Source organism: Tiliqua scincoides, chromosome 9, assembly GCF_035046505.1.
Source record: "Tiliqua scincoides isolate rTilSci1 chromosome 9, rTilSci1.hap2, whole genome shotgun sequence".
Taxonomy (NCBI): Eukaryota; Metazoa; Chordata; class Lepidosauria; order Squamata; family Scincidae; genus Tiliqua; species Tiliqua scincoides.
Window position 1 is genome coordinate 2,555,391 of NC_089829.1, and position 27,688 is coordinate 2,583,078.

Below are 27,688 nucleotides of genomic sequence, written 5' to 3' on the forward strand. Positions count from 1 at the left end.
CCCTGCAGTTCTGCCCCCCCCTCACTGACACCACCAGTCTTGCCATGGTTGCTTGGAGCAATGCTGTCTGCTCTGGCAGTGGGCAGCATCACTCCGAGGCAGCAGTGCACAACCAGAAGCAATTGCAGCGAAGTTGTCACATCACCACAATTACTTCCAGGTGGGGGCAACAGCTGCAGATGTGCCCTGGTGGGGCATAGGGTGGAGCTATGCCACTACTGCTGGGGGCTGTTTGGGTGGGACTGGTTCCCTCATCCCAACCTGGGTGTCCTCAATGCCCTTGGCCCTGTGTCAGGGTTGGTATGGCTCAATGGAGGGCATTTTTCCCCTGGGTTGAAAACAGTTGCAGTGTTTGGAGGGGGGCTTAACTGTTTAATAAGCAAGCCTTCCAGTTCACTCTCACCATCCCTTCTGTCTGCAAAGGGGCCCCCTTCTGCCTCCAGCCATCTCAGCACACAAGTTCAGAAATAGATGATAATCAAATTCCCCTAATTCAAAGTGCTCATCCCTGTAAAAGTGCATGCTGGACGCTTGGGATGTATCTGGTGTCCTAGTTTATGCCATCTCGCTTCAGGGGCGGATCCAAGGGGGACCTTGTTTGCATGACCCCCCCCCCCAACTGTCTGCCAATAGGGAAGTGTGCCAACTGGGCTGGGGAGCAAAATCAGAGGAACATCCACTGGCTGGAATGGGAGCCTAGGTATACCCAGCTGCCAGATGGGAGTCCAGGTCTATCTACCTAGGCAAACCTTGACCACAGAGCCCAACTCTATGTGCCTGGTTGACCTGGGCTCTGGGGTTGGTATTGGTCATGACCCCCCCCCCCCAACACAAACCCTGAATCCACCACCCTGTCTAGCTTCCAGTGGTCTGTGATCAGGGGAAGTCCAACCAGCTGAATCCCTTGCTTCGGTTGCAAGCTGTGCTGGCTTGCCCCCTGCCCCACTTCTCTCCACCCTCTTCTCTCATGCGAGAGACCTCTGTACCTGCTTTTTTGGCTTGCATATTCCTTTTGCATAAAACAAAAAATTGTTTTATGCCCCCTTCCCCCCTGAAATGTAGTATAGAAATAAATGCCACCCCTGTCAGTGCAGCTAGCCTGGGCAACAAGGCTGATGTAGCATCTTTGCATAAGGCATCTAGCTCATGACATAGCTGAAAACTGAGCCCAGGACTTCACGCCCTTGTAAACTACTCTGTGGTGGTGGGGAGTGAAAGGAGTTCTCATTTCACAGCCCAGGCAGCCTGTGTACAAACAAGCTGGGAGTGGCCTTTTAGATTATCACACCCCAGAGCAGTGTTTCTCAACCAATAGTACGGGTACCACCAGTGGTACTTGAGGTGATGCCTGGTGGTGTCAGGGGAGGCCTGGAACCTGCCCCCTGGCAGTGAGAACAGCAACACAAGGCTCTGAAACATGCTTTCCGCACTGAGCCTCTTACTGGTGGTTGCTGCTGGGTCTCCCAACCCAGAAGTAATTTTCAGTGATGTCACTGTCAGTTACTTCTGGTGGTATTTCGAATAGGTGGACCATGTGAAGTGGTGCAGCAGAGGACAAACCTTGGGAAACACTGATCTAGAGAACAGAAGAAGCCCTTTAAAAGTTTGCTTGGAAAAGAAAGGACAAATGCTTAAAGTGCAGCCTATAAATACAACAATGTAGAAAAATATCTGGTTACAAGGAGCTGGGTGAGAGGCCAAGCTTCAGTTACAGCAGCTGTTGGAGAAATGTGTCCCTTCTGAGGGTGGGGAACAGGCTGGGACAACAGCTTTGCACTGAAGGAAGCTCCTCTTTCAGGGGAGGTGGAGCTCTGCTCTTGGCAGGTGGGTCGAGTGGTACCCATCAAAGGCCTGGGTTCATCAAGCTCAATACTCTGTTTCCAATAGTGGACAGCCAGCCAGATGTCTGGGAAGCCCATGAGCAGGACGCTGGATGCAACAGCCCCCCCAGTTGCTCCCCAGTCTAGATCATACACCTAAACAGCCACTGCTACACCTCCACCCCCAGTGTTCCCCCACTGGCTCTTAGCTCCAGCTCTTCAGCAGTGTGACATGCCTGTGCCCAGCCTGTATGGACTGAATGGAACATGAGTCCTGGTGGCGGTGCTGTGCCACACCAGCTCTCATTTTTCGAGGAGTGAGCTGCCCACACACCCCTCCTGCCCTTAGTGATGCCACGCACCCCTCCTGCCCTACACTGCAGGGTCTGCCTTGCTCTGGTAGCTCCTATCTCGCCTCCCACGTTCTCACTTCTCAGCTCTGCTTTATCTTCTCTTTCCCTTTCTCTGCAAAAAGACGTGCCCCTGTTGCAGTTCCTGTCTTTGTCGCCTCACCCCTTGAGGCTGCTTTAGAGCCCATCACCCCAGCATCTGGGCCTGGGGAACATGTGTGGCTGCTTCAGAGGCAGCCAACTGGCATGTCCCACCCCTGTTTCACATGCAGCGCCTGGTCTAGGAGCCCTCACCAGCAGGCATGTGCCAGGAACATCCACAAGACCCAGTGGAAGCTGCAGTTTCGCATCTGGCTCAGCCTTTAAAATCACCTGCTGCTGCTGCCTCTGCAGATGCAAGTGCTTCCGCTCATTTTAGGAGTGGGGCAAAGGGAGCAGGGAGGGAGACCAAAGTGGCCTTGGCCACATCCCCAAGAAGAGGCAAGCCCAGCCCGCAGTTCCCAGGACAGCTTGCTCAAGAGGATCCAGTCCAGGCAGAAAGCCCCACTCGGCACAAGCCTAACCAGGTCTACTCAGAAGTAAGTCCTAGTTTGTTGAATGGAGCTTACTCTCTTAAAGTGTGGCTAGGATTGCAGCCTCAGCCTCTAGAGCTGCAGGAGATCCAGGCTCCCAGCCAGTGCTGCCCCCTGCCCTCTCCGTTCCACCCAGGTTTCTGGTCCTCATCAATGAGGTGGCATGCACAGGAGAAAGAGGCCTTCCTCCATTGTCCCAGAGGGGCTCTTCAGGCTGCCTGGTGGCGATAGGTGAGCTTCCTCAGTTCGTCCCAGAAGAGGAGGCTGAGGATGGTGTGGGGACCCAGCCGGAGGTAAGCAGGCCCAAGCCCTTTGTACAGGGCCAGAATGCCCTCCTTGCCAGAGATCTGCACAAAGCAGTCGAAGAACCCACGATAGTGCTGACCCTGCAGGTAGGAGAGATCAGGACTGAGTGCCAAGCCTCCTGTGCAATCAAGGGAGGCTCACTCTTACCCTCCACCACTACCCCCAACCAGGCATGAGGAAGAGAGTCTTTGCCTGCTGCTCGTCCCCGTCCCGTGGCCACTGGGAGACCCAGTCTCCTTCCCAAATGCTGGGGACCCTCCGAGGCTGCCCATGGCCGTCTCTTACCATGCCCATTTCGTTCACTGGCTGGTTGTAGAGTCTGGTGCTCACCACGTCAAAGGGTGTCATGGCCACTGCCACTGCCACACTGCTGATCATTCCACCAGCAAAGGCCACTGTCCAGCTGTCGTCTCTGAACCACTGTGGGCAGGAGAGGTGGTGAGTCACAGGCACACCTGCCATCCTGCCTTTCCTTGAGTTTATAAGTGTCTCACCTGCCCACAGAAGCTACTGAGAAAGTGAGACAAATGAAACTGCAACATGCCAGTCAACCACTTTCAAGGCTAGGCAACTGGTGGTGAAGACAGAAACACTCTGCTAGCACCTGACTGATCAAATGCAAAATCGTTAAGGCTGTTGCTGGACTCTCCTAGTGGACGGACTCTTCCAGGCTGCCCCAGTTCTGCCACACTTCCTTGTGCAACGCAGCCTGCCAGATCTTCCTACACAACTCAGTACAGCACAACTCCAGCATTGGCAGTGCTTGCTTGTCTTGCTTCCTAAGGTCAGAATCCTTGAGCTCACCAGAATAGCTGCAGGAGAAGACTCAGAAAGACAGTACTGCCCCTCACTCCATTCTGTGTGTGCCCGGGAAGGCTGGAGGGCCTGTGGCTAAGGCATCAAAAAGAGAGGCAGGGATGGAACCTGCAGCCACAGGCTGGGCAGAGGCAGGTCTGCAACTCCATTGCCAGCATGCCTAAGCAGGTTCACGGAACCCCTGCCCTTCCTCCTCACCTTGTGCTTCTGGACCCACTCTTTGGCAGAGGCAAAAGTAGCCAACTGTACAGCTGAGCCCACCATGACACGAGGCACGGCTCCGTTCACTCCCCGCCACAGTCCCAGGAATCCTTGCTTCTTGTAAATGCTCTCAAAGGCGCTGGAGACACTCTGGGCAGCGGAGGAGAGAAAACACACAGGGGCACCATCAGTCTCTGGGAAGCTCCGGGACTGAAGAGACACTTCATGGACGTGGCAGAATGGCTGCCACCAGCACCCTGTCCAAGGGGGCTGCTTCCCCACCCCTTAATCTAGAGCAGTGTTCCTTAACCTGTGGGTTGTGACCCTGTCACCTGGACCCCGACCAGGTGGCCAGGAGTTCCCTGGGCACAGGGGTCTCCTTGGGAGTCAAGGCCTACTTGGGAGTAAGCCCCAAGTGTCAGCAGGACGGGGCCGTGCAGGACACTTACACGGGAGTAGGGACGGAACAGCTGGGAGCAGGAAGACACGTGGGCCAGAAGGGTGGGGTTAGGCAGACCTGAGGTAAGCCTCATAAGGGAGCTGGAAGGGGAAGAGAGAGGTTGCTCTTCTCTGGAGGGGTGGAAGGCCAGAGGGAAGCCAGTGGGAGAAGGCGACCCAGGCCAAAGGGAAAGGAGAAAGGCCTCCATAGGAAGGGGGCTACGGGCATCTCTGGAGAGAGGAGGCCTGGGCAGAGACCTCCCTGCCCCTGCGCCTGCCCAGACCCAGAGAGCATACCCTGGAGAAAGGTGGTTGTCAAGATGGACGCTCGATGCCAAACACAACCCAGGGGGACTCATCGAGAAGGGAGCAAACAGCAAGGTACCGTGGGCCCTCCCAAGGCCAGCCAGCCTGACCCCAGCCTGCTGGGGCAAAGCCCTCCAGAGCCCGGGCGCAGGGCTGAGGGACTCAGGCCGGGAGGCCAGGACTACAAGCTCCAAAGAACTGGAAGGCCCGGGGCCTGACACCAGTCAGCCTAGACTGAGGGGGGCCGTGAAGTAATGAGTCCCCATGAATGTAAAGAGGTTGACTCAATTAAACAGCTTGTGTAAAGCTGCCCTACCCGCGTCCCATGTGTTAATTCACCGCTGACCACCGCACCTAGGTAAGCCCCTCGCGCTCGGTACCAACCCCAGGGCAGGGGCCTCCTCCCGCCATGGACGTTACAGACCCCAATGGGGTTGCAAAGCGTCATTTGGTGGGTTGTGGCAGCCGTTCAAAGCCTGTGCAAGAGAAGGCTTTGGTCCAATCCAATCATGGTCCTGCCTTGTTGAAACAGTTCTTGATATCATCCTGCACAGCTGCTTCTTGCTGTGCTGCCTCGCGCCTCTTAAGGCTGACCCTGCTCAGGCTGCTACTTCACAGGGTTGTTATGGAAACACAAAAGGTAGGGAAGAAATGGGGCAGGGGTGGGCAGATCAGGATCCAGGAGGAAAATGGGATTGGTGGTGGCCCCCAGTCTACCTACCTAGATATCTGTTTTTTTGGGGTTGTGACCAAGACTACAGCTTTAGATTATGTTCTGTGTAGATTTAGTCTTGTCCCCCCCACCAGAGACGATGCAGTCTGGACAGAGTGACTCTCCAGGAGACCCCAGGCATCTTCCCCTTCATTGGGGAGCCAGCAACCAAAGCTTCCTGTAGGCACATGGCCTGCTCCTTTCCTGCTGCTGGGCCTCCGGTGAGGTGGGAGCTTCTCAGAATAGTTTGGACTCACTGTTTGGACATGCACTTGCCACCAGGAGGGCCAGGAGACAGCATGGACATGGTTGGCACTTGCTGTCACGCAACAGCATAGCCATGGCGCCACCACCCCGTCTTCCTGCCTGCTGCACCCACCCCAGGCTGTAGGAGGGAGGTGGGTCATTTTGTAGGCAGAGGAGCCATCCCTGGGACACCCTCAGGCAGGTGGGGGCAGTAGCGCAGATAGGTGTCTGTTTACCTGGGCCGTTTGTGGCGCCTCCCTGCTGGGATAGGAGCCAGCTGAGGGAGAGGCTCTGTGCCTGCGGGGTTGGCTGAGCAGACTTGCTGAGGCTGGCAGAGAGTGAGCCGCACAGAGGCGCAGCACAAACAACCCACGTCACCCAGGCTCCCAGCCCAGCAACACCCTGTCCTTGCTGCCCCTGTAGCTGCGTCAGTGTTGCAGAACGCTTCATGTGGTGGACAATCTGGTAGCGTGAACAGGTGGGAGCAGCCTGACCAGCAGGAAGGGGGGGGGGGCTGGAAACATGGGAACTGCTGCTGCTGCAGGGCCTGGGGAAGCCTCAGGAGGAATGGAAACAACTCCCATGCCAACACCACCCTCTCCCCCCCCCCCCGCCAAAGGGGCAGTGCAAGGACCTCCCACAGGCAGTTCCAGGGTAAACATCAGAACTAGCTGCCCTTACCAGAAATGCCACAAGCTGCTCAGAGGCCAGGCCAGGCCATGGGGTGCCTGCCTGCAAAGCCGCCATCTGCCAAGTTGACCCCTTGGGGCCTGGCTCTGATGGGGGGGGGCAGCTCTCCCAAATTCCAGGCAGAGAGCGCCTTTCCCTGCTCTCTCTGGAAGGGCTGTCAGGGGACCCCAGCAGGCCACCTGACACCTTTTGCACACTTCCCATGTGAATGTACCCACCAAGGTCGGTCTCTTTCAGAAGCTCTTTCCTGGCTGAGCCCTGAGGGTCCCTCCCCCCCCTCAAGTTTCTTCCAGCCTCTCCACACACATCAGCAACAGCCCACAGCAGGAGCATCCACACACATACACTTCCCCGTCCCACCTGGTGGTTGTGCTGGTGGCCTACTGCAATGGCGGCTACAGTCTGGGCTTGGAGGTGGGTCTTGACCTGCAAGGGACAAGTACATGAGTCACAGGGCAGCCAAGACCAAGGAGTGCTGTCTTCTTTCCCCGCTTGTTCCAGTTGTTCCCTCAAACCCACCTTTTGACAAGGGGAGAGGCACACTTTAACTGCTTCCTGGCCCACCCTCACTACTGGTCCTGACTGGAGACAGCCATGCAACACAACCCCCCACCGCTTCCATTCGGAGGTGGAGCTTGAGGGGAGAAGCTCCTTCAGCTTGTACTCCCTGCACCTGCCAGTCTTCTGCACCCCACCTCCCCTCGATGCCCACCCCACCCTCTTGCAAGTCTCAGCAGTTGTGGCTGTGTGGACGGAGGTGCCCAGGTTCTTCAACAGAAGGCAGAAGTGAACTCTGTGAACCCTGGAGCTCTCCTTTGCCCCCCCTTTGCTCTCCTGTCTTGGGTCCAGAGAGCAAAGTGGGGGGTCTGTTGGGCCTGAACTCTGAGCGATGCCAGCGCACATGCTGCTGTCAAGAGGTGAGCTTGGGGTGAGCGCCAGCAGGCAACCTCCAATCTGGAGCAGGGCTGGGGGTGCACGCTCTTCCTTCCCCACTGAAAGCCACACTCCCCAGCTATATGCCCCACAGTGGCTATTTTGCAGCAGCCTGGCATGTGTGTGTGATCAGCAGCAAAAAGGAATAAGGGGGAAAGGGTTAGCCACCTCCATGACTCATTTTTGTTAAGAGGCTGTGAGCCTCAATCAGACCACTTTGCCCCACACTGCCAGCAGGAGCTCTCCAGGGACTTCAGGCAAGCTCCCTCGTCCCCAGCCCTTCCTGGAGAGGATGGTGAGACTAGGGCTCTGCCACTGAGCTCCTGAGACCAGCTCACCTCTACTTTTCCTCTTGGCAAGTCTTGTCCCCCTAACTCTGGAGGTTAGTTGTTAACTCTGTTGCTAAGCTGTTGTTTGGGGCTGTGCAATTTGACCTGGGGGGTAGGGTTAGGGAGAGGTGGCAATTCTTAAATCTTGCAAGGATCCAGTGCCTGCCCCTACAACCCCAGTGCAGGATCCTGGGGTGCGGGGTAGCAGTGGTGGACTTGCTCTGATGAAAAGCACATCCACAAATGCTGACCTCGGGGCTGGGGCCTCTGTGCTGGTCTATGCTTCTGCTCTCCCTCCAGCCTAGGGCAGTGTGCCCAGCTGGCTGGCCCTGGCACTGCACAGCTTGGGTCCTCACTGGGCACAGTTGCGTTGTCATCTTGCAGTCTGTTTTTGCTGATCAGGGAAGGCAGGAGGAAGCCCTGGCTACTCCACCCCCAACTTAGAAGCTCAGCACCTTAGTCTCAGACAAGTTGACAGCGTGAGAACAGATTCTCACCAGGAGACCCCAGTCTGAACCCACAGTGCGCTCCCTGTGCTCACCCCTGCATTCCTGGCTTCCCATGGCCATTGTATTCCGTCTGAGCCAAGTCCTTAGGACAGTGACCTGGAATCTCCCGGAGCTGCCCCTAGGGTGCACAGAGCTGTGCCAAGGATAAGTGCAAGTCACTGATCAAGTTTCTAAGCGGGGATGTTGGAAGGAATGGCACCTCTGTAGAAGCCAGGGAGGATGATGCCACCTGGGAAGACTAGACCTCCACCCACCCCCACGCAGCTCTTCCCCCAGCCATAGCAGCCACATAGCATAGTGGGCGCTGTGAAGGGGAAGGCTGAGCTGCAGTCAGCCAGGATAATGCTGCTGCTCCACAGAATCACAGCAGCGGAGGTTGTTCCACGGTTCTTCTGTTGGGTTGGGTTGTCTGCAAGAAAGGCTGCCCCAGTTCTCGAGGAGTGCAAAGTGGCCATACCAGAAGGTCCCTGGCGACTCACCAGATACGCTGGACTGCCCACAAAGGCCCCCAGGGCCCCAGCCACCGCTCCAGCCACGATGGTCCCACCAGGCTTTTTGGTCAAGCCAACGTCCTCAGCATGGGAGTAGAAGCAGAAACGCACCCCATTCATCAGTCCCTGGTAGAGCAGTCCAGCTGTCAACCCCTTCTGCAGCCCCCGGAGTCCGTCGGCCTTGCTGACTGCCAGCATGGCTTGCAGCACCCCACGGTAGTGGCGGGGGTACGTGCCCTGGGAGCAGAGTTCCCCCTGCAGTTGCAAGCGTGTCTTCACCACCTCCAGTGGGTTAGTGAATACGCAGGCCATGCAGCACGCGGTGGCACCCAGGACAAAATCCACAGGTGGCGAGACAGAGACCACAGCGGCAGGGCTGTGGGGGGGCTCCATTACTAGACCCCCTGGGCAGGAGCCTGGCAGAGATGCAGAAGGTCCGCTACCAGCCAAGTGAGTGAGAGGCCCAGCAACCACCTGCCCCAGCAGAGGGGGCCACGAAGACTCACAGCCTGCGAGCCCCGGTGGGCAGCAATCGACTGGCAGCCTGGGGGCTCTGCTGTACCTGCTCTGGGCCCCTCTGCGGCTTCCTCCCTGCAGCCAGGACAGCACAACCCTTTCTCACCCCAGGGCCCAGCTTGCTCCCTGCCATCCCAGATGCCTTGGCCCCTCCTCTCTGCTCCAGCTCTCCCCCCTCTTCTCAGCTAGAGCTCTGCCTCTGGAGAGAGGAGGGTTGAGCCTGCCTTTTTATTTGCTGTCAGTGGCAGGGAGGGGGCTGGGCACGGGAGCAGGCAGCCGGATGTAGGGGAAAGTTCACTCCAGGCAGGCAGGCAATGCACACCTCCCGCCTACTCCCTCCCCCCTTGTGTGTACACTTGACCCAGCCCTTCCCAAGTCTTTGTACTATTGTTTTTGCTTTTATAACAGCAGGGACCCCCCCCCCCAACACACACACAGCTGTTCCAGCCTGCCTAGAACCCTAACCTGGCAAAGGCCATTTTGCAGGACCAATTTTGCCCCTCACCCCTGCACACATGCATTTCACAGCAAGGCACAGGTGCCAGGCCCCAGCAGGTAAAATCCCCCATGTGCCTAGGGGGACCAAGTCCTGGCTGTACTGCTGCAATTGTGGCAGGAACGCTCCCGGCCTGCCCTCTGCCCAGCCTGGCCAGGCACACGCAGGGCCTCTGCGGTCCGGCACGCTGGCCCTCTGCAGCTTAGGGGCACCTTCTGGGTGCATGTCCACATGGGGGCGGGGCTCCTCCTTGGCCTAAAAAAAGCAGCTTGGGTCACTGGTGAATTGCTGGCTCTGTCCAGAGCCTGAAATAACACCATGCCTGAGGATATGTTGCAAGGGCCAGGCTGGACTTGCTCAAGCTCTCTAGGCGCAGAAGGCAGGCCCTGGTCTATCCCCCACTGCCCTGGCCTGGCCTGGCCTGGCCGGAAAACTGGTGCCAATCCCACTTACCCCACACTCCCAGGGCCCTGCTTCGTCCATGGCAAGTCTCAGCGCTGTGCCGCTGCTGGTTCTTGGAAAGTCAGGCCTTGTTCCAGTGGCAGGGGGGCTGGGGCAGTCACAGAGCCGTACGGGGAGAAGTGCCTTGGCCCTCCCTCCACCAACGCCTAAGAGGCTCTGTTCTCAGCCCTGCTCCCAGAGGTGCCGAGGTGCCTCCCTCACTCCCCAGCTCTACTTGGGCACTGGTTTTACAAACTGTGCCATGGTGGTGTTAGCGCTGCAGGCTCCACCCCTCACAACATGTGGCAAAGCCATTGATGAGCTCCACACATCAGCAAGGAAGGAAGCAGGTTAGGAGAGAGGCTGAGTCAGCAGGGTTCAGGCCCTGCTGTCTCCACTGCAGAGACACGTACCCAGGAGACAGTCCCACCAGGCCTGTTTCTGCTAAGAGGCTCCGTGGAGGCCCCTTTGACCAGCACCACTTACCGCAGTGCACTGAGCCAACTGCTGCCAACACCAGCACACCACAGGTTCTCCCTGTAAAGGGGCAGGGCCGCCCTGGGTCCCTTTTAGCCGCCCTGGGTCCCTTTTTTGGGAGAAGGGCGGGATAAAAATAAAGTTTTATTATTATTATTATTGTGCAGGCAATGAGCATGCTGTGAGACAGCCAGCGAGACTGAGGCACTACTGAGTCACCAAGGAGCATTTATTACAGATTGGGCTGGAGATCTATACAAGTACAATCTGTCCCAGAGGGCCCCCCACCATGTTAACAGGTATAATACATGAGCAAGTCTCTAACTTGTTAAGAGAACCAACTTAAAAGATACCAAGCCAAGCAATATGCAACCCCCACCCCAACTCCACAGAGGGGGCATCCCTGGCACAGTCCCACCATGTGGCACCACCACCCCTGTCTGCCCCCTCCCCCCAGCATGGCCACTGAGAAGTCAGCCTGAAGGACCGGGACTCAGCTGGTTCCTTCTGCAAAATGGGCATGTGGAGAATGGGTGCCAACAGAATCCACACAAACTCTGGGAAGCCCCAGTGGCTGGAAGAGGAATTTGCCTCTCCCATCTCAGCCCACAAATGGTCATTTGGTAGCTCGGTTTGGAACTGGGCACAAGGTTCAGCCAATATAGGAATCCCTCCCCCTGGCCACACCACCCTCTGCAGACCCCACCCTGACTCTTGACCCCCACCCTGGTCAGCCAGTGTCTCCAACTGGAACTGCAGTGCTCTCCCTGAGCCCTGGCCTGCCTGTCCCAGAGTCAGGGCAGAGGCCCCCTCACTCAGTCACAAGGGTCAGGGAGGGAGGGAGGGAGGATGGACTATGGAGAGTTGCTGAAGGTGGCAAGGCCACCCACACCCCACAGCAGGGCACAGCAGTGCAACAGCTTCCCTCCTCAGGAGCAATGCTCACACAGCACATGGTACTGACGGCCCGTCTCAGCACATTCTCAGAACCACCAACCAGTTGGCACTCTGGCAAGCAGGAGACCCTGTGCCCTCTGCACCCAGTCCAGTCTTCCCCAGTAGCAGAGGACGGGGCAGCTGCCAGCTGGGAGGTGGCACACCCCACCTCTCCTCCTGCTGACAGTCTTGTACCTGAAACTCCTGCCAAGGTGGCAAAGCAGGAGACATACCTCAGTGCCCCCTTGGGGGGAGCTGCTCAAGGCAGGCAGGGCCCCTCCTAGCTGGGGCGCCTAGCACCCTCTCCTTTCCAGCGATGGGCCAAGTGACAAGAAGCTTTGAGCAGCAGCAGCAGCAGCCAGACCTCCAACTCTCAAGCCCCAATGATGTCAGCAGCAGCTCAGTCCCCCACCCCCACTTAGCCTGCACACTGCTTGGGCAGCCACAGGGAAGCGCCTCCTTCCAGAAGCCAGACTCCCCAGCTGCCTGCTGCTTGTCAGAAGGCAAGACAAAGCAAGCCCCCACAGCCCTCCCCTGTACAAGTCCTGTCTCTGCCTGGCCGGCAGGCTAACACCAAGGGTCCCGGGACGCTCGGCCACGGCACAGGCTGTCACTGCGCTGCCACGTGCTGTGGATCAGGCTCAGGGCATCCTCGCATTTCTTCCGGATGGAGCTGTCCTCAACTGCCTTGTGCAGAAGCTTGACCTGTAAGCACAAAGGGGGTGGGCGCTGTGGTCTGCAGATTGGTGGCTGGAGCCCCTCCAAACAGAGACCTGCACTCCTGCTAGGCACAGCAGCAGAACACATTACCTGGTAGGTGCTCTCCCAGACAGCGGCCAAGGCTGCAAGGAAGCGGTCTAGTTCTGCAGTGCAGCTGAAGTAAAGCACCCAGGGGGGCAGGAACTGCTCACGGTCCTGACTGAACTCCTATACACAGAGAGAGGGGAAGGGAGGCATGTGCAGCAGCCACTCCCTGAGGGGGTCTGGGAGTGCTCCAGCGACCACCCAGACATTCCTTCTGGCCACTCACCAGGATGCAGTACTCCCGGCCAGCCTCTGTGGAGACAGATGCCACTTCAGCCAGTGTGGCGGAGGCCAGTGAGCGGAAGAAGCTGGTCTGGCAGTCCTCATGGCAGGTGAAGACCTTCTGAGCTGTCACCACCAGACAGCACGGGATGCAGGGAGCAGGAGCCACACCCTGGGGGATGACCTGGAGGCAGAAGGAAGGCAGGGAGTCTGCAGCATGGCTCCAGAGGACAAGCTCCAGTGGGGGTGTGCGTGGAAAGAGAGCCTAAGAGCACCCCACTGGTTCGGGAACCCATTGCTCCTCCGGTTCTCCTCATAGGGACTCCAGGCAGATCGCCAAGTACAGCCCAAGTCCCACAGGCACCCCCTTAGCCTGCCCGGCCCACACTCACCCCTTTGGAGACGGCCTGACACAAGTACTGCATCCAGTCGGCCATCTCCTCCTCATTGTCGGCACTCAGCTCCAGGGAAGGGCGGTCGCTCAGGATCACCTGGAAGGAGTGGGGCCGGTCTGTCGTGTTCGCCCGCCGGCATCCACCACACTGCTCCCCACTGCAAGGATCAGGCAGAAGTGTCAGCAGGAGGGAGGGCGGGGAGTCTGGCCACAAGGCTCGGGGGGGGCACTCACCCCATGTTCACAGAGAGCAGAGGCGTCACATCTGTGCGGTCCGGGTACTGATACAGGATACCGTTGCTGCCAGGAGAGAAGACAGACATAGAGAACAGTCACACTCCTTGCTCCCTCCACCCTGCACTGCACTCGCATCCCTGCTGGAAAGCAAGAGAGGTGGGGGTACAGGCCAAACCCCAGCCAGGGCTGCTATCCTGTCCCGACCCAGGACACTGAGTGGGTGCTTCAGCCGTGTAACAGAGCAGCCCTCCACTGTGGCTGCAATGGTGCTGCTGGGATCCTGCCGGCACCTGGTCTTGCCCCCAGCCCCCCCCCTTTGAGGGTGGCCCTGGCTCTCACCTGAGCACTACAAAGCAGGGCTTCCAGTGCTCCTTTCCCAGGTAGTAGGTCCCTGCCTTGTAGCTCAGCATGCCTTCCTTGGTGACGCCGTTCTCAGTCAACATGCAGTGAGCAGGGGTGGCCACTGCTGCCTCTTCCATGGGGTCTTCCCAGTGAACAAGGCCATAGAATTGGACGACCACCTCTGAGGTCTGCAACAGACCCAGCCCACCCCAACCACCTTCAGGTGTTAAACCGCCTTCAACCTGGCAGCCAGACAGCCAAGAGGCAGGTGTGAGTCTGTAGCCTATGATTTTAGTCCTCTAAGTTGGTAGTGCCAGAAGGGCCTGTGCTTCTGCAAACGGGGGGGGGGGGGGGAGTGTGCTTTCATGTTGGGCAGAGGGGACAGAGGACTGCCCAGAACTGACCTGGGGGACTTCCCACACTGCCTCGACTTTGGGCTCTGCTTCCTGGGGTCAGCAGGGGCCTTGTGTCCGCATGGGTGGGCAGCTGTGCATCCAAGTCTGAGCAGTTCTGCCCTTCCCAGAGCAGACCCCTCCCTTTGGGGGACCCGGAATGGGAACACAAGTAGTACCAGGCTGCTGCCTGCCTTCAGGCCCACCAGCAAGCAGCTATCAGGGACTGCAAGCACCATCCATGTCTGTGTTCTCTTCCATGACAGGAGGCGAGCTTGGGGGAGGGACACGATGGGGTGCTTGGCTGAGTACAGGGGCTTTGAAGACCAAAGCTGGGCCACCTAATGGCTCCTGCTATCTTTCCCTGGTGCCCAGGGTGGGCCACAGGGCCCCCTCACCTCTCGCTTGGACTCCTGAGCCACAAACTTGGCCAGGGCGAGCCTCTCCATGGTGGCATCGGTCAGGATGCTGGGGTATGGGGGCTCACGGCACCCTTGAATCATGGCAGACTTCAGAGAGACTAGGAAAAACCTGAGGCAGGCAGAAGAAGGGGGTCAGGCAGGTGTCTGGGGAAGAGTGTGGCAGCTCCCCTGGAAGGCTGTGTCTGCAGCCAGGAGGGGAGAGAAAAAATCGCCCGGCCCTTAGCTGTGAGAGTAGTCAGTCAAGAAGCCCCAAACCCAGGCCCAGAAAGGATCTCCTCTTCCCTTTCTCCTGTGCCAGGAAGACACAGCTGGGCACTGGAAGTTCAAAGCTGTCCCAGAAGCAAGTGAACGGGCCTCTGAGAAGTAGCACGAGGCCACTTCCCCCTTCACTCGGTGCATCCAGTCAGCAGAGAAGCCCACCAGGGAGAGGCATAGGGAGCCTGCTCACTCACCTGGTCAGGGTGGCATCGGCCGTGTCCAGAAGGAACTGCTTCCTGCGATTGGTGCAGACCAGGGTCACTGTCTGCTGGTCCAGACCCACCTGCCCAGGAAGCAGAGCATTCTGGGTGAGAAGTGGCCAGCCCCTGGGCTCCCCCCCCCCAAGGGAGCCCTCTGCCTTTGAGAGGCTGCAGGACAGAGAGGAGAGGCACAGCCTCTTCCCTTGGCTGGAGGCCAAGAGATGTACAGGCCTGCTGAGGTGATTGCAGCCTGGGTGGCTCAGAGAGCGAGGCTGCACTTGGCCTGCCAGTCTCCATCATACCCTGGAAGAACCGTGAATAAGCACCCCAACGTGTCTGGGAAGGGTGGTCCTGGTCCTTGAATGCCCATCACCTTCAGTCATGCACACATAAACCACACAGTAGCCTCCAGCACCCCCAGCCACTTGCTCACCGAGACATAGTCCAGCTCGTTGTAGGAAACTGCCTCCTCCACCATGTATGGCTTCTCAGCAGCTCCTGACCAAAAAGGAAGGGAGGGTGTCAGCCAACACACAGAGGTGGGGAGAAAGCAACACACACACCCCACCTCCCACAATTACAGCTGCCAGAGAAACTGACCTGGGGGAAATTCCCTCCCACAAGACACGGATCATTTAGAGGCCCAAGTCCACCTATTCGATCATTCCCGTCTAGGGAATGTTTAAAATGGGAACCTCTCCACTCCCCCCCCCCCAATCTGGTTGTGGCCTGGAAGAAGGTGAGGCAAACCCCAACATTTGCATGGTAAGGAGGAGGTCTTTCTTCTGCCAGCAGCCTCCTCAGAGGCTGCCCTTGGAGAAAACCTCTCTCTCCAGCCCAATTCTGCCAGATCCCTGAAAGGGGGCCTTGGCCAGCATGCACTGCAGTGAGGGGCAGCACCCCCACATCTTTGGCGCTTGTGCTTGGGGTGCAGGCGGAAGGAGTGCAGACTCAGAGAGCCAGCCTAGCAGGTACCTTTCCGGATGAGGTACACATAGCAGTCCGTCAGCAGCACGTAGACCAGTTGCAGGTTCCCCTCCATGTGCCCAGTGCTCATGCGGATCATCTACGGTGGAAGGAGGGCTGAGATAAGGCACCAGGGAGGACAGTCCGGGAAACACTGGTCACTGCCTCACTGGGACAAAGCTGGTGCTCTGCCAACGGCCCACCACCCAAGATCTGCACAGCCCTCCCCACTTAGCTTTACTTCCAGTACTCAGCACCACAGTGCAAGCACATGGCTGCTCTTCCCTCTCCCCCTGCAGGAACCCCCCCATAGAAGGAGCAACCACACTCAGGTCTCCTGGGGATCTCGGGCCTACCCGGAAGAGCTGCTCCTCGTTCTCCCGGAAGACGTGGATCATCAGAAGCAGCAGGTGGTTGTTGTCCACCCTGTGTGAGGAGGATGCAGGAGTCGAAGTCAGGCAGGGCCATGGCCAGCCCTCCCAAGGCATGTGCAAGATGGAGAGAACCTGTAGCTACTTCCACATTAGGACCCTACAACTTTCAAGGGGGTTTTCCACAATCAACCCAAAGGAGATGGGATGCATAGGACCCATCTGGCACTGCTAAGACTCAGTGGTTCCCAAGCTTTTTAGGGACCCCAGAAGCTGCTGCCTGATTTATGAATGCCAAAGGGTATGACTAAAATGGTGACTGGGCAGCAGTGCTCCCCCTGTAGCAGCCTGTGTAACCACTGATGCACACTGCCTCATTTGCCCTTTCAGATCACATTTGCGGACCACCAAAAACTTGACCACGGGCCCTGGTGCATCCTGGACCCACAGTCTGGGAACCACTACAATGTCCTGCCTCGCCCGGCTACTCCAGACCAGGCCCTGTTCAGAGCAGGTCCCCTGTGGCCATTCTTAGAAGTGCCTCTCTTGCAAAGACTGCTGCTGCTCACTGCCCGTTTCATGCGAGGTGATAGTACTGACTTGCCCCTTCATCAGTCCGTCTTGGAACTTTTGCAGGGGATGGGGAAAGACTCTCACTGCCACTCTCACTTCTCCATGATTGAAAATGCTGAAGCAGTCCAATTTCACAGTAAAGAATGAGAGGAAATTGGAGTGGGCAGCCTGGAGACTGGAGATGATGGACTAAGGGGCAATTCAGCAATACCACAGAACAGGGAGCAATGAGTGGGGTGGCAGAAGCCAGCAGGAGGACCCTAATTACAGGCACATTCATCCTGAAAAACCTCTGCACCTGGGGAGACTGGCCCCGCATCTCCAGTCAGGTCTGAAACGAAAGCCCAGAGGACAACGTAAGGATACCAGGCTGCAAAGGATACCACCTTCCTCGCCCGATATGAGCAAGTGGAAGGAAAGAGTGGGCAGACTTTCTAAGGCCCTGCTCACCTGAACTCAGAAGGATGAGCTGCTTCTGAAGGGCTGCCCTGCCCCTCTTCCACCCCTGAGTCCTCGGCGCTGCTTGGGGAGGTGCTGGCCTGATCCCCTTTCCGCTTGCGGAGGGTCTCTATGTTTGCAGCAGCGGCAGCTGTCTCTTCCTCCTCGCCTGCTACTGGCCCAGCAGGTTTCCTCTCTCCTTCTCCAGCAGCTTCAGGGCCACCAGGAACATATGGCGGTTGGCCATCCCTTGGAGAGTCATGGTGGCCACCACCTGGCGCAGGACTGTTTGGACTCTCAACGGTAAAGCAGTAGAAGTCCATAGGGGCCGAAATCCCCTCACCAAGGCTGCCAGAGGGTGGTCCCTCACAGGGGGCCTCCCCTGGCACTTCACTCCGAAAGGACAGGTTGGGGGCATCCAAGGAGCTGCTCCAGCCGGCATCCAGTTGCCTGTCCAGTGTGTGGATCACCTTGCTCAGCGCTTGCCCCACCCGCTCTATAGAGGTGTCTTTCATCTCAGGGAGCCTCGGCTGCCCAACAAGCGCAGGGGTCTGGCTACTCACTTCAGGCTCAGCCTCTCGGGCAGACCCCTGCCTCTCAGCACTTTCGTCAGTTCTGCTGCTCCCCAAGGCAGTGGCACCTTGAGACTCTGGCTGGGCCGCGGTGGTGGGAGCGGGACTGGAAGCTTCCTCCACCTTGCCCACCTTCTTCCTCTTGCCAGTCTTCTTCTTCTTCGCTAACCTGAGGAGAGGAGGGTGCTCAGGACTCCAGCAGGCCACAGCCAGGCAATGGACCTCTGGCAGGGGCACCCAGCAGGCAGACTGGGAGGCCTTCCAGCCCCTCAGTTCCTGGCATCCTGCAGCTTCAAGACAGGGTGGCAACGTGGGCTGCCCTGGGGAAGAAGAGGGGAGGCCTTGCCCTGCCGTGCAGAAAGGTAGGACAGGCCCCTTCACCACCAACACCACCACCACCCCACTTGCCACAGAGTTTAATCACAGCAGTCTCTCTGCCCTCCCAAGAACGGATCTCTGGCTCTGCCAGGCAGAAAAGGCCCCAGCCCTGGCCAGTCACAGCAGCCAGGACTGGGCTGGGTGGATCAAGGCTGCTGTAGGTGCTCTGCCTTACTAGGTCTCCCCCGCTGACCTGATGACCTCCAGCTCTGTGCAGCTCCCCGACTGATCTGTGCCTTCGCCGATACCCTCCTCCTTCTCCTTGGAGGCAGAGTGCACTGGGGTGGTCTCAGCAGAGGAGGGAGCTTCCACCTTCTCGTTAAAAGGGTTGTAGCGCTGTGTGGGGCTCCTGGCAGATGCTCGGGCACTGTTCAGCTCGGAGGCCACCGAATGGGGGCAGCTGAGGGTGTCTGTGAGGTCTCCGTCTAGGAAAGGAAGGAGGAGGGAGAACACTATAGGCGGCTCCATGCAAGAAGTGCAGAAGAAGGACCCACATGCAGAAACAAAGCCCAGGATTCCCTCTCCAGCCCGGATGTTGCTCCTTTGTGCCTCCTCCTGCAGGCAGGCAGGCAGGGCCTTCCAAGAGAACTCCACCACCACTGAAGGCAGGAGGGACCACCTCCACTATAGGCAGGCAAGGGGTGCAAAGGATCCAGCACTCCCAGTCTGGCAAGTGTACCAGAACTTCTGAGGGCACAGTTGCCTCCAGAGATCTACAGCTTGAAGCACATCCACAGTCAAAGCCCCAGCCCCCTGCGTAGAGGTGCCCTCGACTTTGGCTTGGAGCCCAGGCAAAGGAAGGAGAAGCTGCCCGATCAGAGCCTGGGTACTGGCAGTCGCAAGCCCAGAACAGGAGTCAGGAGCATCACGCCCAGCCCATGCTCTGTGGCAGCTACACCTCACTGCAGAGGGCTGGCAGGGGCATGCTGTATTCTTGCCCCAAAGCACCCGGCTCCTAGCAGGAACTGCTGTAAGCCGCCTGAAGGACTGCAAACCTCCACTCTGGGTGCCTTGCACCTGTGAAAAGCCCTCATGTGCCTTGGGGCAGGCTTGCAAGTCATGAGATCTAGCAACTTGTTTTCAAAACCAAGAAAAAAACCAGCTGGATTGGAGCAAGAGCTTGTGGCTCGCCTGCTGACAAAACCCACATAGGAGGAGGCCCCTAGCTGGAGACAGTGTGGAGGCCGAGAACGGGGAGAGCAGGGGGGCTGCCTGCTCAGAAAAAGAAGCTGTAGGGAAAAGGGGGGTTGTGACAAGCAAGTCAGGCAGGGGGCTTCATTCCGGTCTTTTCCATGCACCAGCAGGACAGAGAATGTGGTTAATCACCCCAGACAGAGGGGGGTGCTGGCTGGTCTCTGCACAGGAGACGTGGTTTGTTAATTGAAAAACAGAAAGGTGAGTGCCGCGTGCTGCGTCAGAGGCACAGAGGGATGAGAAGGTTAGACACCCTTGTTAGGCACCCAGAGGGCAGATCAGACCCACCCTGACTCCCTGGGATGCTCAGGGAGACAGGCAGAGACCCAGGCTCATGTGGCTCAAGAGGCCGCTGCTCCCACCTGCTGGAGCCTTTGCCAGCACCCTTGTTAGCTGTGCGAGAGACCACAAGGGAGGGAGGAGAGATGACCTGCCCTTCCAAGATGCTTGGAGCCTCTGGGTTGCTTACTCCTGCGGGCACACGCACATTAGGGACTGCCCCCTGGCGCATGCAGCAAGCTCTGGTGCGGAAACAAAAGCGGCACAGCAGAAAGTGTGACTACGGACAACCGGGTGTGTTTGTCCCACCTTCCCAGGCCGCAGTGGGCAAGGATGGCGCTGCAAGGAAGACGTCTCCAAAATCATAATCTACAAAAACGAGGGACAAAACTGAGGGTTAGCAATGCAGCTGGCAGCAGGGGGTGGATGGAGGGGAAGTAGGAGCCATGGAACTCACTCCCCCATGATCCTGTGAGGCCTGGTCTGCACATAGGCAACAGCAGCCTGAGCAGTGGGGTGGGCTGGTCTGCTGTACGCAGAGGGTGGGGAGGCAAGGGCTGAACACTTTCCCACTTAAAACTCCAGCCCTGTGGGGAAGGGGAAGGTGGCATGCTCCTGACACAATCTTGCAAAAGGTGGTCCACCCCTTCCCAAAATGGGACAGCTCACTCTGCCAGCAGCTTCTCCTATGGTCAGACCCGAGCAGGAGAGGCTCAGCCAGGATGGCCACCGGAAATCTGCGTCTACTCCCTAGTGTGGTTTGGAAGCTCCCACAGGATGAGCAATTGTGGCCCTTTTGGTCAGTTGTCTGGCTCCCAGGGTCAGCCCCTGCACCTGTCCTGGCCCGTGCTGCCTGCTGGCGTTTTGGCTGTGGCAGGAAAGGGAGCGATGAGATTTCATCCACCTGTGTGTCCATTCATTCATCCTCCATCACAAGCAGCATGGGCCGCAGGCACCTTTCCATGCATACACAGGCATGGTGAAATCCTGCTAATTGCTGCAACAAGTTTCTGCTCAGTGCCAGTCTCTCCCTCTCTGCCTCGGCCCTTCCCCTCCCTCCCCTCCCATTTGTTCCTCCTTCTCTGCAGATGAATAGTAGCACAGTCAATGAAAGAAATAATACCACCTACATGTCTTTCCATTTGCCTAGAGAGTCTCCAGGGCTGCAAGCAGCACACTCTGGCTGGAAGAGGTTTTGACCAAAGCAGCGCTTCTCCGGAAGGAGCCCTGGGAAGTGACAGTTCCAGGCACAAGCAAGAGCTGACTCCCATGTGGTTTCCTCAATAGGTTGCAGTTCCCAGGTCTCCTCACAGGGCGCTGCTACACTGACCACAGAGGTGGCCAGGATGACCCCTCCTGCCCTCCAGCAGTTCAGTGCTCGGGGTACCCTCTGAAGCCACTTACCTTCACTGGAGGGGGCAATGGCACTATCATCCCACTCCAGGTTGGTGGAGGTGGCTGAGTTGAAGGAGTTGAGCGAGAGGCTGTCCGAACCATGGGCCGAGCTGGGCAAGCGGTCCTCAAAGTCCAGCAGGTGCTGGGGCTTGTAGTAGTCTGGCATGTAGGGGGCCAGGTCCAGGTATGGGGCGTCCTGCAAGGGTCATGGAGACACAGAGTAACAAAGGAGGGAGGGGGTGTTCACCCTGGGCCACAGACCAGCCTGCCCCCTAGCAGCCCCCCTCGCTTCAAGACCTGTGTCGGCCAAGTACCAGGAGAATACAAGGAGGAGCAACAGCTGTTGGTGCTAGCAAGAAATGTGTCTCAGCACTGTTTGTGAAGCCCCTATTTGCCTCACCCTTTTCAACTGCAATCCTCGGCCACTAGGCACAGGACAAAGGCCTCAAGGCAAGAGGCTCACCTCGTCCACACGGGCGCCAGTCCAAGCCCCATCTGCCAGCAGGTCTCCGACAATAGCCACGGGACAGTGCCTGTGGTGTTGGGAAGGACTGCACCCCCAAGGACAAGGTCTGGTACTGAAAGGGTGTGGTCATGGGATGCCCTCTGAGAGGCAGACTGCACTTGGAAAGGAGGCTTGGCAATCATGTTCTGCATTTGCTACAGCTCCTTGATCTGCAGCTACAACTCATGGCAGGTCAGTCTTGGTAGGAGCCTTTCCATTGCATTGGGGGGGGGGGGCGCAAAGGCAGCAGTGACTGTCTTTGTCAAGGCGAGTGCGGTGGGGGGAGGACTGGAGTCCAGAGAGAACCCAAGCTCCACCTGCTGGAGTCCGAAACTCCCCAACACCTAAGTTACATCTCAAACGGGTGCTTAACAAGATCAGGGCCACTAAAAGGGGAACACCTGCAGCCTAGCACCCTGCTTCTGACAGTGGCCTACAGGAAGCCTGTGAGACTGGGACAGAGTGAATGTCCCCACATCTGGCAAAAAGCACCCTGAATCTGCCACCCTCTTGCCCCCTTACCCCCTCCTCTGTTCCTGTCTGTGGCCCCTTCAAAACCCCTCCAGTCAGAGGAGTCAGTGAATTCGGCTCTCTGCCCTGTGCAAAGCAAGGCTGCTCACTTCTTGCCAAGAGGCAGGAAGAAGGCGTGTTCTTGCTCCCCGTGTAACCAGATTCACATCCTGACCTCTTCCCTGGGACAGGCAAGTTAAGCAGAGGCTGCCACCTGTAAAGGGTTCGCACCAGCAGGAATGAAGAGTCAAAAATGTGTGCGTGGAATGGAGAAGAGAGAGGCCATGTGTGGCACACTCCTCCCCTAAAGAGAAAAGTAGGGGCGGCCTATTGAAGAAGGGGTGGCCCATGAAAAAGGGCTTCTGAGCCAGAACCATGAGAGTGTCCTCATCCAGCCTGGCATGTCCTCCAGCACAGAGGCTGCCTCCACAGCAGTGGGAGCCTTGGGATGCAACCACCATACACGAAAGGCTGCCTGTGACCAGGCACCCAGGCCAGCTAAAGGGGGACAGCAGCCGATGCAGCAGGGCTCCTTGGGGATGGAAAAAAACTGCTCACCAGATCCAAGTCGAAGCGGATGAACTCTAGGCCAGAGACCAGTGTGAGGAACAGGGCCAGGTGATCATGGTTGCAGACTAGAGCATTCCTGTGGGGCAAAGGAAGAGTAGCCTCAGCAGCATCTAGGGCTGCTCCACCTTGGTGTAAAGTAAGAAGCTGGCTGGGAAGGGTTGGAGCTGCTACAGGGACACCTGGCAGACCCAAAGCATCAGTTGCAGAATAAGTTCCATAGGCAGAGATAAGTCGTAAATCCAAAAAGGTTGTTTAAAGCAGGCTCCCAGATTGCGTATGAGTCAGAGTCAGAGTTGTAACTGAGTTAGACTACCCAGTGTAGCTCCTTGGAGTGTGTCCTTAAGATCTAGATCTTCTGAGTAATAAGGTGGCTGTGTTTTCATACACATCAAGCGGAAAAAAATCTTAACAAAGACGAGTACCAGCAAAAATATTCTACAGGAAAAGCAGTTCGATGAACACTAACTCTAACAGACGTAATTTCACAGTACACTTCCCTAGTGCAGTTTGGCTCCGACTACCCCCCTGCACAGACTCACTTGACGTAGTATTTGTGCAGCAGGCTCCAGTTCTCCTGGAAGAGGCGCAGGTAGCTCTCCAGTGAATTCTCATTGAGGGCCAGGTACAGCCAGGCACGGCCTGCAGAGCAGGAGAGAAGGGAGCCAAGGCAGGCACCACTTTCAGAAGAGACCAGGGTCCCAGAGCCACCCCAGCTGGAAGCAGGTCACAACTCCTCTGGGCTCAAAACAGCAGCAGCACCCCAACAGCCTCTGTGAACTTATCACCTCTCCCCCCCAGGAGGTAATGCTTAATTGTGACCAAGGCAGCCCTGGGGCACACACTCTGACCTACAGAAGCCCTTCTTCCTGGTCACTGTGTGATGAAGTCCCTGGCCACAATGTATCCTGTATGGTAACATTAAAAAAAACTAGGCCCAACTGAAACAGAACCTGCTCTGTTCACACTCCAAAACCTCTCTGAGTAGGGAAACCAGATCTCTGCAAAGCACCCAATGCTGTTCCAGAGGCCTGCATGAAGCCTCTGGTCTGTGGAAGCAGAATGGTGGGGGGCGGGGGAGACCATGCTCTGCTCCCCCCACTACTCTGCTTCCATGGACAAAGCCAGTTGCTGGACAGGAAACCATGGGGACACTCGCCTAGAAGCAGGAGAGAATGCTTGCCAGACTCTTGGCAGTCGCCTGCCATCCCTCCCCCCGCTCCCCCTACTTCAGAAGACACACACTTACTGCGCCCCAGATTCGTGGTCACATGCTCCAGCAGCTCAATCTGCTCCACAGCTTCTCGGCGGGTAAAATGCACCACCAGGACCCAGTAGCCAGAAGGGAGGTCTTGTAGCCTGTCGAAAAGGAGGCCCAGGGGGGTTGCTGGGGGAGACCCCTGGGGAAGACCGCAGAAGGTCTAGGGACACTGGCCTTCCCCTCCCCCTGGCTGTGAAAGACCCTCTGACATAGTGGACCCAGGTGCTTCCCCTCCCCCACCCCTGGCCTCCAGAGCACAGCCTGCTCCTCTGAGGAAGGAGACCTTAACCTAGTGACTCTGAAGGACCAGATGTCTCCAGGCTCCCCAGGTGCAAGTCAGTCTTGACACCCAGGCCTTCAAAGCTGACTCCTCCGAACTCAAAGGCGAGCCTGTGGCCTGAGCCTCTGAGGCTTGAGCCCAGCAATCCACCAAGCAAGCTATGGCAATTCCTCCTATGGCCTCGCTCCTTACCCATAAAGCAGTGCGTGGTCCAGGTGCTCGCACAGCCGCTGCAAGACTTTGTCATGGTTCCGAATGGCTGGGGTCTCATCCTCACAGGCAGCAAAGTAGCTCTGCAACTGGGAAAAGGGGACAATCTTGGTGTGGGGACAGTGCCACTGACCACTTTGGGAAGCTCAGCCCTGCACAGTGATGCTCCACACGGTGGGAAGCAGCTCAACATGCAAAGAAAAGGGGCAGAATGGGAGTTGTTTTCTAGAAGCTGTTTTTGTAAGTTATTCCCCAGGAGAGCCAAAAGCGGGCCTGTCCTTTTCCCCCCCACTGCCACAGGAGGACGAGGACCACGCTTTGGCCCATGGATGAAGTACGTCTCCTGGACTGACTGAGCCAGCCTGATCTGGGCATCAACTGGGTCTCTCACATTATCTACAAATGAGATTTTTCAAAGGACAACATCTAGTGTGACGCTTGCAGGAACGAACAAACGACCTGCTTTTTCATCTCTGTGACGGCACAGAAGTTGTGAGGCTGGCGCTGGATGCCGGTTGGTGTGCCCCAAGGAGAGCGACAGCAGCCTTGCTGGTCTGGCTTACAGGTACAGCAGCCAGGAGAAGCCGCGTTCCCCACCAACAGGCTTTGCCCCTCCTCACAGCTGCCAGGCCCCCAAGCCCCCGGCCGCAGGGCTCTGATGCCAGGCAGGCTCCTGGTCACGCCCTCCGGCGGCTTTGGCCAGGGACAGAGGTTCCCCAGCAGGGTGCTGCCTCAGCCGGCAGAGAGCGAGGCCCAGAGAGCCCCACTGCCCTGCACACGCCCGTCCTGCAGAGGGCTCCACAGGCCACCCCCGCCCCGGACACGCCTCCCAGCCGGCTTCCGCAGCGCCTCCCACCGCGCTTCTCCGCCGCTGGGAAGGTGGCTCAGGAGAGCCGGGCACTGCGGCGCCGCGTTCCCAGCCAGGCGGGTTGCGGCAGGGGAGCAGCGCCTGGAAGGGCCTTCCAGAGCCGGGCCAGGCGCTGCCTTGCTCGCGAGCAGCTGCCGCGGCCGTCCCGAGCCGCTCCCAGGACCTCCGCCCACGACGGCCGAGTGCGGCCGGCGCACAGCGACCGGGGCAGCCTCTTCGCAGGGGGCGCGGGCTCGGCCTGGCAGGCTCCGCGCACAGCGCTGCCGCGGCCGAGTCTCCGCTGCGCCCAGGAGGGCTCCCTCGCGCGGGCCCGGGGTCTGCCCCGCAGGGCCTTGCCGGAGGACTCAGGTGCGCCGGGCGCGGGCAGCTAATGCTGCCCCGAGAACTAACGCGGGCTCGGCCGCCCTCGCTCCACCCGCCGGCCTCCCAGAGGTCCGAGGCTGCGACCGCGGCCCAGCCCGGCCACGGGCGTGGAAGGCCTGCGACAGGCCGGCCTCCTCTGCTCCGACACGAGGACTCCTACAGGCTGCGAGGGCGGCGCTGCCGGAGCCCCGGCCGGGCGGCTTCCCGGGGCGGCGGACCGACCGACCGACCGACCTTCTTGACGGCGAGCGAGACGTTCTGCAGCATCCTGTCCTGCACCTGCGCGGGGGGCTCCATGGCGGGCGCGGCGGGGGGGCTGCGGCTGCTCCTGCGGCGGCCCCCCGCCCTCCTGCGGCGGCTGCGGCCCAGCCTGGACGCTCCGCTGCCGCCGCTGGCCGGCCGGGGGACGGGACGTCCGTCCCCTCCTGCCGCCGCCAGGGGCCTCGATCCGGCCGCTCGCTGTCCTCCTGGCCGCCCGCCGCTGCCGACTCCGGCCCCCGCCTCCTCCCTCGTGACGAGGCAGCGCCTAGGAGGGGCGGGCGGGGGAGGGACTCCCGGGCGCCCGGCCGGGCCTCGGAGCCGCTGCTCGGGGCGGGAACTCCCCTCAGAGGCGCGCCTGTGTTCTTTCCGCGAACTACAGCTCCCGGCGGCCTCTGCGAGGAGGCGCGTGCGCGGAGCTGCGGCCGCGAGTAGTGCCGGGAGTCGTGGTCCGGAGGCGACCCTGTCGCCTCTTCCGCTCCCTCCCTGCTCGGGGCGCGTCCTGGGGGCGTCGGGAGGGAGTCCCCGCGCGGCGATGCGCGCGGGCACCGAAGGGGAGGCGCACTGAGACCCACCAGTGAGGCTGCGCTCCGCTCCCCGCACAGCGCCGGGCGGACCGAGGGAGCAGTTCTCTCCCCTTCCCCGAAGCGTCGCTGCGGCCGGACTGGGAACGGCCTCGAGAGCGGGCGCGCCCCGGAGGCTGCAGGGAGTCCCGCGCAGGCGGCACCTGTTGCTCGCCGCGGCTGGAGAGCGGAGGCTGCTGCCGGGCTCTGCCAGCGCCCGAGACTGACGGGCCTGTAACCTGCAGCGGGCCGCTCGTAGCAGCAGCACGAAATGCCCCGGACTGGCACCAGCTTCAGGGCGACCGTCCCTTTGAGACGCCGGGCACGCGCGAACCTCCAAGGCGCAGGGCTCCAGAAGGTGGTGCCGGTCGAGGCAGGGCCTGCGGGCCGGTCACTAAACTGCTCAGACGTTCCAGCGCCACCAGCAGGTCAGCCACACGGACCCGCAAAAGCAACCAGCCGCTTTCAACAGTCCTTACAGTGCTTGACTTTTCTTAACAGTCGGGATCAACCGCTATGGAATTGTTCCTGTTTTGCAGAAGGCCTCCTTACACCTACTTAAGCAAACTTGCTTGAACCCAAACAGTTTTACAAAACATCAAACAGCACGAAACATTAGCAGGAATAGACCAAAATTCAAATATGGCATTTGATACACAATAAGAACAAAACAAAACTGTTAAGCACATTTCCTCCCTGCAATGAGTGTGCACTGAAAAGGTTAAAGTAAGTAACAGTTTTGAACTGCTCCATATTACAAAATATTCTGCATTTGCCAGAAAATACTTAGGTTTTTTCTGAAACTAAATACCTCTTGGACATTTTTTCACATCTCAGAAAAATAAACTTGACATGAGCTTACAGAACCAAAGACAAAATTTAAGGACAGTACTAATGGCAGCCAATCCCTAGATAACTTGTTTGATGTGCTGTTCTGCCAAGCTCCCTGTTCTGAGCTTTGCCTAGAGGTCCTGTGCCCACTTTAAAGCTAATTAGTTCCCCCAGCTTGACTACAGCTAAATCTGCCTGGACCAGCAGGAAGGAGACCAGCAGGTGGCTTGCCTGTAAGTCTGCAGGGTCCCCGGCTCTCCAAGCAGCAGTCCTTCCAGGTAAGCAGCGGCAGTCTGAGTAGTTCGTTTGTTAGTCCATAGGTCAGTGCACAAGTTCACAGTTTGTCCTCTAGTCCATCTGTCACAGTGCCAGTTCGTTGTTCACTTGCCAGTCCAAGCAACTTGTGTGCCAGAAAGTCAGTTCAATAGGTAGAGCCGTGAGTCAATCTGT

At 58.4% G+C, this 27,688-nt stretch overlaps 2 protein-coding genes across 6 annotated transcripts; both read right to left on the reverse strand.

Moving 5' to 3' along the window:
• Positions 1 to 1,613: 1,613 nt before the first annotated feature.
• SLC25A34 (solute carrier family 25 member 34) lies at positions 1,614 to 9,411 on the reverse strand. The gene is made up of 5 exons (XM_066637511.1): positions 8,708 to 9,411; positions 6,818 to 6,883; positions 4,063 to 4,215; positions 3,334 to 3,468; positions 1,614 to 3,128 (listed from the first exon to the last, which is right to left on the reverse strand). Exons 1-5 carry the CDS (start codon positions 9,110 to 9,112, stop codon positions 2,952 to 2,954), a joined length of 936 nt encoding a protein of 311 aa, XP_066493608.1. The 5' UTR covers positions 9,113 to 9,411; the 3' UTR covers positions 1,614 to 2,951.
• Positions 9,412 to 10,860: 1,449 nt separating this feature from the next.
• On the reverse strand, positions 10,861 to 26,189 carry PLEKHM2 (pleckstrin homology and RUN domain containing M2). 5 transcript variants are annotated; one of them, XM_066637273.1, is made up of 20 exons: positions 25,821 to 26,189; positions 24,338 to 24,438; positions 23,854 to 23,963; positions 23,147 to 23,246; positions 22,596 to 22,683; positions 21,032 to 21,218; positions 19,937 to 19,996; positions 18,348 to 18,579; positions 17,217 to 17,945; positions 16,179 to 16,248; positions 15,832 to 15,922; positions 15,290 to 15,354; positions 14,851 to 14,939; positions 14,375 to 14,507; positions 13,582 to 13,772; positions 13,240 to 13,305; positions 13,004 to 13,163; positions 12,616 to 12,795; positions 12,396 to 12,512; positions 10,861 to 12,290 (listed from the first exon to the last, which is right to left on the reverse strand). In XM_066637273.1, the coding sequence occupies exons 1-20, from the start codon at positions 25,881 to 25,883 to the stop codon at positions 12,153 to 12,155; spliced, it is 2,970 nt and encodes a 989-aa protein (XP_066493370.1). In that variant the 5' UTR covers positions 25,884 to 26,189; the 3' UTR covers positions 10,861 to 12,152. The 5 variants fall into 5 exon arrangements, with proteins under 5 accessions (XP_066493370.1, XP_066493369.1, XP_066493372.1 ...); XM_066637272.1 differs by having other exon boundaries at positions 24,338 to 24,444; XM_066637275.1 differs by having other exon boundaries at positions 24,338 to 24,444; positions 25,747 to 25,903.
• Between the last annotated feature and the right edge of the window lie 1,499 nt (positions 26,190 to 27,688).

Excerpts from the sequence above, each read along its gene's own strand:
- SLC25A34 (XM_066637511.1), bottom strand. The coding sequence starts at position 9,112 with ATGGAGCCCCCCCACAGCCCTGCCGCTGTGGTCTCTGTCTCGCCACCT. Across the intron at positions 6,884-8,707 it reads TGGGCAGTCCAGCGTATCTG|GTCAAGACCCACCTCCAAGC; the intron begins GTGAGTCGCCAG and ends TGTCCCTTGCAG. Across the intron at positions 4,216-6,817 it reads GCCACCAGCACAACCACCAG|AGTGTCTCCAGCGCCTTTGA; the intron begins GTGGGACGGGGA and ends TCCGCTGCCCAG.
- PLEKHM2 (XM_066637272.1), bottom strand. The coding sequence starts at position 25,883 with ATGGAGCCCCCCGCGCAGGTGCAGGACAGGATGCTGCAGAACGTCTCG. Across the intron at positions 16,249-17,216 it reads GCTCATCCTTCTGAGTTCAG|GGTGGACAACAACCACCTGC; the intron begins GTGAGCAGGGCC and ends CTCCTCACACAG. Across the intron at positions 12,796-13,003 it reads GTCAGGCCGTCTCCAAAGGG|GTCATCCCCCAGGGTGTGGC; the intron begins GTGAGTGTGGGC and ends TTCTGCCTCCAG.